The 12,500-nt window shown below is 41.5% G+C and overlaps 1 protein-coding gene across 1 annotated transcript in view; it reads left to right on the forward strand.

Moving 5' to 3' along the window:
- The window catches only part of LOC119741060 (supervillin-like), an 85,872-nt gene that overhangs the window by 65,093 nt on the left and 8,279 nt on the right, over positions 1–12,500 (forward strand). The window contains exons 21-32 of the mRNA XM_038216707.1: positions 216–361; positions 936–1,145; positions 2,702–2,803; positions 3,903–4,011; positions 4,558–4,587; positions 4,929–5,096; positions 6,188–6,351; positions 7,129–7,228; positions 8,023–8,242; positions 9,073–9,203; positions 11,015–11,170; positions 12,281–12,427. Of these exons, the coding sequence (XP_038072635.1) occupies positions 216–361; positions 936–1,145; positions 2,702–2,803; positions 3,903–4,011; positions 4,558–4,587; positions 4,929–5,096; positions 6,188–6,351; positions 7,129–7,228; positions 8,023–8,242; positions 9,073–9,203; positions 11,015–11,170; positions 12,281–12,427 (1,683 nt within the window). The remainder of the gene's footprint in view (positions 1–215; positions 362–935; positions 1,146–2,701; positions 2,804–3,902; positions 4,012–4,557; positions 4,588–4,928; positions 5,097–6,187; positions 6,352–7,128; positions 7,229–8,022; positions 8,243–9,072; positions 9,204–11,014; positions 11,171–12,280; positions 12,428–12,500) is intronic.

Consider the following 12,500-nt stretch of genomic DNA (forward strand, 5'->3'; position numbering starts at 1 on the left):
AATTAACTTGTGCACTCTAGCTACTTCATCAGAACAAGAAGATGACCATTGCCCCTGACGTGTTGAATCATTGAGGTGGTGGTAAAATGATTTGAGTGCCATTGTCAGAAAAGTGTGTGGAATTGAAAAGGATAAAATGTACCTCTAGAAAGAAAATGCATCTTGAAAAACTGAAACCGCGTAATAACCTTTGACCCCCACTGCCATGCCAACAGATATTGCCCGTGCAGATGAGGATGAGTTGCACGAGATCTACATCACAGAGACCAACATGGTGTACAAGGTGGAGGGGGAATCGCTGGTACCCTGCGACGACTACTGGGGGTCACCGCCTAAATTCTCCATGCTGAATACCAACGAGGTTAGAATAGGCCTTACTCTTGAATGAATGAGAGCACAGTAACGACACAATTTTGGGGTATAATTAGTCGTACCCACGGTTATTGACATAACTTTACAAGTTGATACAATTTTAAAGTGAAATTTCATTTTATTTTTCTCCACAGAAATTTAAAAATTTATAAATTTTCTGACCCCAAAAAAGTACTTTTGGCATCCGTCTCCAACCCTCTTAAAAAACCCCAGATCTGCCTTGCAAGTAGACTGGCTCCCGGTCCTTACATTATTGATTCTGATTATGGGGCGGGAACCAGTCTCTGCTGCGAGAACAACATTATTGTCAAGCTGTAAATATTCAGAAGTTTCTACATCATTGTTCTATAAAGAAACATGACTTGATTTTTTTTCATTTGTTATCTCCTTCAAAAGTAAATAACTTTCGTAATGTTGGAAAAAGAGCAGTTTTAAAAAAAGTAATCTATTTTAGGTGAAAAAACTCAAAAATAGCAATGGTAGTGCATATTTTTAAAGTTGTAATTCAAACCTACTTGTGCAATTTTTACCTTATTATTTATGTTCTTTTTGTGTGTGTGCAGATCTATGTCTTTGACTTTGGGACGGAGCTGTACATATGGCAAGGGAAGCAGACATCCAGCAAGGAGCGACAGACGGCCGCTAAGCTGGCAGAGATCGTATGGCAGCGGGGTTATGACTACAGGGAGTTTGATATCAATCCGCTCTGGCCTGGACATTCCAAGAAACCTATGCACGGCGAGGAACGACCAGAATGGGCACTGTTTGGAAAGGTATGTTGTTGCAGACCTTGGAAATGTATGAATTAGACACCGAGTTGATTTTACAGAACGTGGGCACTGGTAAGACTTACATGCAGTGTTGTAGTACTCATACTCACAAGGAAAAAAAGATCCTGTACTCTTGAAATGTTCTCCCACAGGCATGCTTTTAAGATTACATAATGTACGTTTTAACCAAAACATTAAAAAAAATCCACCAAAAATTAAAGCTATAGTCCATCATTTCCAGCTATCCGAAAGTAACTGGCATAATTATTGTTGAAAAACATACTTGATTGAAAGATAGTGAGGGGACTAAACTCCCTGTGAAATTATTCTTTCTGGTAAGCTGTAATCAAGTAATCAATGAAAGAAGGCCTTTCCAACGGTGCTTCTTAAGACGCACGATAGGAAATTTAAATTAGTATTTCGTTTTGTTATTCGGCGAAGTGCGCGCAAGCATTGGCACAACACACACACATGCTATAATTCGTCGGAGAAGGGCCGCGACATCGCAAAGCTGCAATCAACTCAGTGAGAACGTGTCTCGGACGCTGAATTCAGGCCCAATTCAAAACATGATTCTGCAACTTTTTGATTTGAAATTGAGATCCTAGAATGCTGTTTTTCTCGGAATATACAGCTGAAGCTGAGCTGAAACTTCATCAGGTTAGTTCTTTAGATTTTGAGCACTTTTGTTGCTTCAAACGAACAAAATGCACAAATTACAAATGATGGACTATATCTTTAAAGTGATATACATGTACCAGTGTTGTAGTTGAGTATTTTTATCCGAGTACAAAGTACTGCGGAATACCAAGCTATGGAGTACTTTGATCCTTGAGAACAACTACAGGTACCCAGGTCCAAGTATTTGAACCTTCAAGTACAAGTTTTTTAAGTCAAGTCTGAGTACTGGGACCGCCGAGTAGGAGTACAAGTACTTTATGGAGAACTCAAACAGTTAAAATCTCAAGTAATGAGATACCACGCAGATGCCGTTCACACATTGGGGTCTGTGCATAGACCAACACAAAGGAAATGGAGCCTCTCCACAGCTCGTTTCTATTCAGTAAGTATTGATAAAATGCAGCACGTTACACTCCAAGTAAGGAGACTTTTTTCATTCAAAACTTAATTACTCAATTTTTCCCTGAGTCCTTATAATCGAGTCCGAGTAGTTTGATATTCAAGTACAAGTGCGAGTGTGAGTTTTCTCAAAAAGTACTGGAGTTGTACTCGAGTACGAGTACCAAGTGTGAGTACTACAACACCGACATGTACATGCCACAAAGGCTAACAGGTTGCCTTTTTGGTGAAAGTTGCAGTCTTTTGTCCACAATATGGAAGTTTGTTAACAAGTGCATGTGACATTAGCCTTTAGCGTTCAATGAGTGTAGTTTAGTGTTGATGTACAATTGCTTAAATGTTTCGTTTTATTGTGGTTACCAAGAAACTGTTTGCCATCACTGATCTGTCAAATTGTTTTTCCACTAATAAATGGTATTGAATTGTGAATGCTTTCCATGTGTTGCTTACAAATAGTGTGTGTTTTTATTTATTCTCAGACCACGGAACACATGGAGACAGTTCTCTTCCAGAACAAGTTCATTGATTGGCCGAGTGAATCCAGACTCATCAAAGTGAAAACCAACGAAGAAGAACAGAAGGTATGCTAGATGTAGATGAGTAATCTCATCACATATCCGGGATAACTTGTGGACAAGTTGATCTACAACAAGCCTATCATATGTTAGTTTGTTGCAGGATTCTAAACAGATAAGTTGTGGACAAGTTTATCTACAACAAGCCTATCATATGTTAGTTAGTTGCAGGATCCTAAACATCTGCCCCAGAATGTCAACGAAATAAAGGTATCAGTATGCAAACAATGCTAATATTTTCAATGCGGGAAGATTTCAGGGAATTTGTTCAGAATTTGAAGCTAGTATCCATTAACCAGTTCGCGTCGGTGGACATGTATACACGCAAAGGTCCTGCGGTATTCAGAACGGATGACGGATAAACACGCAGGGAGCGAGGCCGCAAATATCTGTCAGCGACCCGCTCGCAGCGAGCGAGGCCAGAAATATGAGTGTGCTGCCCGAGGGTGATGGCTTCAACCCGCCTGGCATTGAGACTGAGTGAAAAGTAATCCTGCGCCTCATTCCGTTCTTGTCAAAATACTCCCAGCGTGAACTGGTTAAAATAGGGCTGTTGTGGATAATCCTGTCTGCAAGTTTCCCAGATATTTTATGAGATGACTCTAAATAACAAATTACCTGCCAATCCAAATTTACATGTACATACAAACGTGTGTTCACCGTCGATAGTGGACGTCCTATTGTCCCTCTTTTGTTTGTACTCTAACTTTTTAGCAAGACTCCCATAGGTTCTATACACAACCCCAATCGCGGACGTATGCTGGGAATCTCGGACGATATTGTTCTCTTTTGTTCTCTGGTATTTTTCGTCCACGGTTTGAAAAGATGAACACGTACATCTACACACATGATCAAGATGTTTCCGATACACATATATGTAGCTATCTGAAGTCATTTCGGCCGTTCCATTGTCGTAGTACTGTGATCCAACATGGCAGCTTCCTATGCAAATCTCTCATTCATAGCTAAACTCAACACCGGCAAGTTGCTGGTCAAATGTAAAGGTAGGATCTTGTAAGCAGGAGGTCGGGGGTTCGAGTCCCACCTATAAGCTGAGCATGGCAATTTAGGTAAATTTTGTTTGTGTGTTTTTGTCGTTTTGTAGCCTGAACCAGCGCCTGAGTTAGTTCCTTACGATGCTTTTAAGATGATACAACCCAGCAAGGAAAAGACAGATCTCATCCTGGAAAACACAAACCTGGGCAGAGGAAAAGGTGAGTGATATGTCAGTCAATACTTCTGATCAGAGATGTTGATACATGGTATTCATATTAGCATTATTGTTGTAGCTCATGTGCTTATCAATCATTTTAACGAATTGTTGTGGTTGGTTGTTTATATATTTTTAAGAACCTAGCATTTGCGTTAATGTAAGTTTTACATTTCACCCTTAGTTCACCAGTTTATCGGTCGTTTAATGTTTGTCTTGTCCTTGTAATGTATTCGTTTACAATTTAATTCCTTGTTAATGTTTTACAGGGGACTCGCACTCGACAAGCCTTGCTTCTTGCGGGTCCCCTCCATCCCTGCTTTATATCTCTTAACACCACGAAAATTGGTTTACTTTGTCATAGTTTTGTATAATAATAATAACGTGGCTAATTATTGTATAGATGTACCTATCTTGGATGGAAATAAAGTCCAATAAGTACACTCTTATATTAATACGAGTGTTTTCTCAAGCTTTCTTTTTATACAAAAACTTAAAACTTGGAGAAATGTAACCCTTGTTTTTTTCTTTGTTTCATTTAATTTAATAGGTTCGACAGCAAAGGGTGATGGAGGCACAGGTAATCTTCCAAAAATTCTTTTCAGTTTGTGTTTCAAGACACTTAGGAACATTGATAATTACCCCAAAACAGATTTTCCGGCTTAATGAGAATAATACGCAGAGTAGAGATAGAGCCGGTACCAAATACCCTGTGAAATTGTTCCACCTAAAGTGGTATTTTTCAGAAGAAAACAATCCTTGAAGTTGTTTTAAAAGAGTGTGCCCATAGGCAAAGTATTGTCGATGAAGAGCAAAACCCAATGTTCAACCAAAAATATGAATTAAGGAAGCTTGTCAGTTACTTACTCCCTGGCATGCAATATAAATATGCCAAAATATTCCTTGTTTTTCTTTCTGCAGCACACTTTGAAAAGATTGACCAACGAGGCAACGAGATCACCACATTGTCAGTGGTTGTGTGGCACGTCTTGGAGTATGAGCACAGTATTTTACCTCAAGAGAGCTTCGGTCAGTTTCATGAGGGTGACACCTACGTGGTACGGTGGCAGTACAGGGTGGAGAGCACAGGTAGGTCCAAATTAAGTCAGGTCCCCCCCCCCCAAAAAAAAAACGTTGACAATTCTAAAACTTGCTAAAACTGGACTTTATGTCCCTAACTCCCTCACTGACGCTACTGTCACTTGAGACTTAGCTTGGTTGTTGGCTGGTGAATAAGTGGGACAGTGCTATCATATGGGCTCTATGTACAAGTACCCCTTCAACGGCCAGAAAAGGAGAGTTGGGGGAGACCTAGACTGGTTCCCGGTCCATCCACTGCGGACTTTGAATGTATCCATAGTTATGGTGGGCGGGGACTAGTCTGGGAGACCATCGAAAGAGAAATTTGAGCGCCGCCGATGCCTGACGCTCACTTGAGAATGCTCTTCTATATCTATGGGCTAAGCTTTGTGCACGGATAAATAAGTGGTGCGTACTTCGCGTGCGAACCAGTACAATACAGTACGCACACGCAGTGTGTCATCTACTGGGCTCTCAAAGGTGGTAGAAATGCGCCCTCTTTTGTTGGCGCACGGAGCCCATAGGATTACCCCGTAATGGGCTAAATCCAGCCTATTGTGTACACCAGATGCATGAAAAAGTGAATAACCATCGTGAGTCAAGGGCGAACCTATGGTCTGTTGACTGACTACATCACTGACTGACTGACTGAGCGACTGTCACTGAGTACAAATAATGTCCTGAACTGAGTCTTTCAGCTTGACTAGGTACGTCTAGTCTTGTTTCTATTACCTTGATTAGTCTGAGGTCTCAGTTTTGGCCTTTGGGTTCAAGTCTCTTTCTGGAACCTTAGCTTGATGATAGTACCCACAGTAAGCCCAATAATAATCTTGTTGTATGCATGCGAGACCTGAAGGGTAACTTATCCAAGAGCGGCCAGGGCCACGGCCTTCGAGTATTTCATCTAATTCTTCTGAATCCCTAGCTCCATGTTAGTATCCACATTAAGCCCATTTTCTTCTTGTTGCTATGTATGAGAGACCTTAAGGGTAACCTCTCCAAGCGTGGTCAGGGCCATGGGAGGGAGCATTGCGTCTATTTCTTGTGCACCCTTAGCTCATGTTACTACCCACATTAAGCCCATTCTCTTCTTCTTGTAGGTATGCGAGACCTGAAGGGTAACCTCTCCAAGCGTGGCCAGGGCCATGGCCGGGAGCGTTGCGTCTACTTCTTCTGGCAGGGATTAGGTAGTACCATCAATGAGAAGGGAGCCTCAGCTCTCATGACGGTGGAGCTGGATGATGAGAGGGGGCCGCAAAGACAGGTCAGAATTAAGGATCGCAATCCGTTTTCCATTCAGTAAAAGCTAAGTTAAAACTCTCTGGCACATTGACAAGATTGACAAAGAAACAATCTCATCCTGGGGATTCTACAGAATTCTGAAAACTTTAAAATGCATCGCGTTTTACAATTTTATGGCCGGCTCATATAAACACTTTTATTTCAGTCTTCGTTTTTGATTGAAAAATGACAGATTTATTGACATGAGGCACATTTATCTGCTTATCCCAAAGAGAATGCAATCAAAGCCTGGTAGGCACATGAGTGGTTGGAGTAGTATACTGGCTACGTGGGGCACGTGCGGTCTAGCGGTAGAGCACAGGAATCATGATCGTGAGATTTGAGATCGCGAGATTGTGGGTTTGAGCCCCGCCGTGGCCATGCATGTTGTGCCCTTGAGTAAGATGCCTTACCTCCTCTCAACCCAGGTGTTAAATGGGTACCGGCATTATTCAATGCTGGGAAGGTAACAGACTAGCTGTGGAGGAGGTGTGGCGATTCCCCCCACAGCAGCATTTCATGGATTCGAGTCTGGCCCAATTGCTTCGAAAGAGAGATGGGCATTCCGTTCCTGTGAACACATGTTCGTCCCCTTTTATTGGTTAATTGACCATTAACAGCAAAATAATTACCATCTTAACTTGATCATAAATAAGATTTGATACTTTGGATAAAAAGAACCGGTTCTTTTCAGAGCCACACATCTTGTTAACTTGATCAATTCACTTGTGTTTTGATAACTTTCTCCTTTGTATTTCAGGTGATTCAAGGCAAGGAGCCAGCAGCCTTCTTACAGCTCTTTGATGGCAGGATGGTGATACACATCGGCAAGCGAGAGGAAGAAGAAACCAATACCCCAGGTAAGTTGGATATATGAAAACACTGGGTAGGTTTTTATGCTTAATTTTATCAATTCATAGTAGAAACTTACAGAAAATACACATAGCTGTTTGAATAGATTATTCTTGTGCGTTTGGGTCATTATGTCTTCATTTCAATCTGCCCTTGCGCCCAGCAGCATGTGTTCTTTTTCCTCCCTGCGCAAGATGGCATCAACCATACATGTGAAAATCGGATAAAGATCATCTTTATTTACAAATGCCAATACTTGGCTCTTTTTGCAAAATTTCAGACGTTGTTTTTAGAAAACAAATACCTGTTATTCCTGATTGCATCTTTCCAAATAAGTCCTGATAACCCGACTTTGTTATGCGCCTATCAATTGTTTCCCCCACCTCTCCCCTCCCGGGCTGCCCCACCCAAGACGTGGGGATTGTCACTTTTGAAGTGACAAAATCCCCACCCCGGCAAAAATTAAGTGACAATCGGGCAAAATTTAAGTGACAATCCCCAACTAGCCTATGCCCCGACTTACATACGTGGGACGCACTAGTGATTGCCTTTCCATTAGTACGCCAATGTTAACAATGTAATTTGAGTTACCAAAATCCCCACCCTGGGGCATGAAAAACGTGACCAAATCCCGACATCTGACCTGGGGGGGGGGGGGGACATTTGATAGGCGCATTACATTTAAACAAACATTGTTACAAACATTTAAAGCTTTGTCGTTTTGTTCTCATAGACAACAATTGTTAAAAATGTAAGCGCTTAGAGTTCCCTCCCAATTGGATCGTCCTTTTTCTTATTTCAGGCCCCAATAGGCTGTACTGCGTCCGCAGCGAACACACCGAAGAAGGCTTACTGGTAGAGACAGAATGCAAGACCACCCAGCTCCGATCTAGAGCCTCATTTGTCCTTCTCAACCTCAAAGAAAGCCTCAACAGAGCAACTGTATGTGTATGGCATGGTGCCAAATCCTCCAAGGCTACTAGGGCTGTGGCGGTGCACGCCGCCAATATGCTGAAGGAAAAGTGAGTGAACTGAATGATTCCAAAATACTGAGCCCCTTCCTGAATGTGTCCAGCATCTTGTGTGTAATTGTATTTACAGTGTCTGAGTCGAACTGTTTATGGACCACAGGTCATCATCACAAGTCCATCACCAACTTCTTTGTTTCAAGCTACAGTCCATCATTTGCAGCTATCCAGAGAGTAACTGATGTAATTATTGTTGAAAAACATACTTGGTTGAAAGATAGTGAGGGAACTAAACTCCCTGTGAATTATTCTTTATGACATGTTGTCATTTTGAAAAAAATCTACGAAAGAAGGCCTTTCAGACGATCGTTGGAAAGTGCCGTTAGTATTTCGGTTATTTATTCGGAGAAGGGCGCACAAGCGTTAACACGACGCACAATGATAGACTGTACCTTTAATACTGTTTATCCCCTATTTCTTGTGACCGGACTTGTGAATTGACCTTTGATTTGGGCCATTTATTAAATTTTGGGTCCTAAGTGTGGCATTCTTCCTGTCCCTGTTACCTTGGTACTTTGTAATTTACCATTCAATTATCATTTCGAAAGGCTTCAAATTTTTGTTTTTATTTGTTGGGTAGGTGGTTTGCTGTTCATAATTACTCTTGGAGGATGACTACATGAGGAATGCATCCAGAATTAAAAAAAAAAAAAAAACAGGTGTCAGATGTAACAGGGACAGGGAAAAAGTGGACCCCAAATTTCTAGAATGACCCATTTAATTGTAATCCAGCACACTTTCGTGTACTTTAGCCAGTTCAAAATATGTTTTTACTGTCTGAGCAGCCTCCATTTTCTAAGATACAACTTTGTTTTGTCTTCCAGTAAGCCTCAAGAGATGGGAATGAAGGAGGATTGGACAGTCAGCATTGAGGAGATGGAGGAAGGACAGGAGACAAGCACCTTCAAGAAGCTCCTGGGCGTGGATCACAGTGCTTATGATAGTGCAATAGGAGGTAGGTTGGATGCAGAGACAACTGTTGAGCAGAGTTGTGATCAAGTTATAAGTCCATCACAAGTCATCATAAGAAGATTGCAACTCAATCAGAAAGGAGTCACAAGTCCATTAAAAGTCCATCACAAGTTAATCACATGTAATCCACATGTAGTCTCCATCTTCTTCTTGCGTGTGAAACCCCCCAAAAAAGTAGATAAATCTCTGGGTGCTTGCTGAGAAGCCACTTTCGAATTGCTGCATCTGTATCAACATCGATCAGGCCATGGTACTCATTTGGAGGGCGACAGAGGGGGCACTTGGAGATGATGTGGTCAGCAGTCTGCTGCTCCACTCCACATTCACAAGCTGGGCTCTGGGATAGGCCCCACCTCCACATGTCAGCATTGAAACGCACGACTCCGGTGCGGAGCCTGTTTAGTTTAACCCATGCCTGTCGTGGGAGATCAGATCCTGGGCAACTTCTGGATGGTACAGGAATATAGTCTCCATTCATGTGACAAACTAGTTAATTGAACCCCGACAAAGTCATTTGTTGTAAAATTGTTCATCCATTGTTTTGACCTGACATATGATTTGAGTTACGATTGACTTGTGATTGAGTTTTTATTGACTCATGATTGAGCTTGTGATTCAGTTGTGATTGACTTGCTATTGGTGTGGGATTGACTAGGGATTGACTCGGGATTGACATAGGATTGATACGAGAGTATCTTGGATAGATTTTTACACTCGTGGCCAATGGCCAAATTACAGTAAAAATTACAATTGTAAGAAAAAAAAAATTAAAATTACAAAATTAATTTACATAAAATTAAACATCTTATCGGCAATGAAAACTGCATTAAAAGATTCATTGGGTCATAAATTAACCACCAATATTTACACACAAGCGTACTGCAAGTTTTAAATGTACTGCAACTACCTATTTAACAAATTAACAAAATAAGGAATAGGACTATTTCTGCAACAAGAGGTCCGGGTACGGAGTTGTGAGACATTATGGGCACTGCACTATCAAGTAGGGGGAGGAAGGTCCATAGTGCGGCTAGACTTGCAGAGCCCTTACTGTCTTGAGATTAACTCGGGATTAACTTGTACTGACTTGGAATTGAGTTGGGATTTAATGGGAATTGGGATTGACTTGTGATTGACTTGGAATAATTTGGATTAGACTTTGGATTGACTAAGGATTGACTTTGGATTGACTAAGGATTGACATGCGAATGACATGGGATTGACTTGGGTATTGACTAAGAATTGACTATGGATTGGCTTATAATTGAGCTGGGATTGAGATGGGATTTAGTTGGGATAGTAGTTATAAGATTGAATGGGGATTAATTTGGGGTTGACTAGAGATTGACTTAACATGGATTCGGGATAAGCTCAGGATTAACTTAGGATTGACTTTTGAGAGACTTGATTACAACTTTGGTGTGTTTCTAACTCTTGCCTTTTAGCTCACTGTACATGGCCCAATTTCACGTCGCTGCTTAACAGCAGAAAAGTTGTGTTAAGCATAGCAGAAAAATTTGCTAACCTTAAGCACTATTTCACGGCGTGGACGTGCTAACGGTCGCACGTACATGGAGATTTCTATTGTTACGTCACTAAGTTAAGCAAATTTTTCCCCCGAAGTAAGCGTGCCTTTTGCTGTGCTTATGCTTACGGTCTCCATGAAAAAGACGAAGGCTCTGTTAGCATAAAATCGTGTGCTTAGCAGGGCCGTGAAATTGGGCCCATGTCTGGGCCACAGATCACCTGTATTACATGTAGCTGAGCATTGTTTTGTCATTGATTGCCTTTTAGATCCTCTGATATACAACTACACCCCACGGCTCTTCCATCTGACCAGCAAGTCTGGAGTGTTTGTTGCCACTGAGATATTGAATCAGTCTCGTTCAGAGGAGATGTTTACTCCGTATCCATTCCAGCAGACGGATCTGTATGGGGCATCTCAACCTGGTAAGACTAGGTTATTCAAGCAGCTTCTTTAAAAGAGATGTTAAACACCCATTCAAGACTAACGTTCTAGAGTAATTCGGAAAGAAATGGTATTAGGAGTTAGATTTGGGCTTCAGACAGGCGGCTTCTGTGCATAAATTTTCCATTGGCTATAGCAGCATCTGATACCAACACGCTCTTAACAGCTGCAGCAGTCAATCTTTTGAAAAAGTCGATCTTTACATCGGGTTATTCTTATTTGTTTCAAATGTTGAATGTTTTACATACTTTCTTCAAATCTTCAGAATAATTTGGCTCGGTGTGACTCTTGTATGTCGGTCTGAAATGGTCATAAATCTTTGAGATCCTGCAGAATTTCATGGTTTTTTTTTATATATCAGATAACGTTTCTTGTACCCTATACCATGTACATATGTACTCTTAAAGGTATAGTCCATCATTTGTAATTTGTGCATTTTGTTCGTTTGAAGCAACAAACTTTCTCAAAATCTAAAGAAGGGTGATAAACAATTAAGCTGATGAAGTTTCAGCTCGGCTTCAGCTGTAGGATCTCGATTTCAAATCAAAAGTTGCTGAATCATGTTTTGAATTGGGCCTGAATTCAGCGTCCAAGACACGTTCTTACTGAGCTGAATGCAGCTACGCGATGTTGCGCACTGATCCCACGAATTATAGAGGGCGCGTGCGTGTGTGCGTCGTGTCAACGCTTGCGCGCGCTTCGCCGTATAAAAAAAACGAACTACTAACGGAAATTTCCAACGGTGCGACGCACCGTTGGAATGGCCTTCTTTCGTTGATTTCTTCAAAATGACAGCATGTCACACAAAAATAATTTCACAGGGAGTTTAGTCCCCTTGCTATATTTCAACCAAGTATGTTTTTCAACGATAATTACGTCGGTCACTTTTTGGATAGCTGCAAATGATGGACTGTAGCTTTAACAAGCCAACAACAAGGATAAGGCACAAGTGAAATTGTAGTCAGTCAGTGCGTCAGTCAGTCTGTCAGTCAGTGAGGTAGGTAGAAAGAGAACACAAGGTGGGCGGGTGGACGCTCTGAGACCAACAAAGTCTCAACTGAATTTCTGGTCTCCTGTTTTGCAACCCACAGCCCAGTTTCTGTTTGACAATCACTACGAGGTGTACCTATGGCAAGGCTGGTGGCCTGAGGATCAAGATAAGAAGACTGGCTCAGCTAAGATGAGATGGGATATAGACAGGCGGTGTGCAATGGAGACAGTCATGGCGTATTGCAAAGGTGAGATTGCTGATTGATATGCGGTGGCTAGGAGAATTAAGCAAGGCCAAATTTTGTAGGCCAGAGTGAACTA

This window comes from Patiria miniata, unplaced genomic scaffold (assembly GCF_015706575.1).
Source record: "Patiria miniata isolate m_02_andy unplaced genomic scaffold, ASM1570657v1 HiC_scaffold_5, whole genome shotgun sequence".
NCBI lineage: Eukaryota > Metazoa > Echinodermata > Asteroidea > Valvatida > Asterinidae > Patiria > Patiria miniata.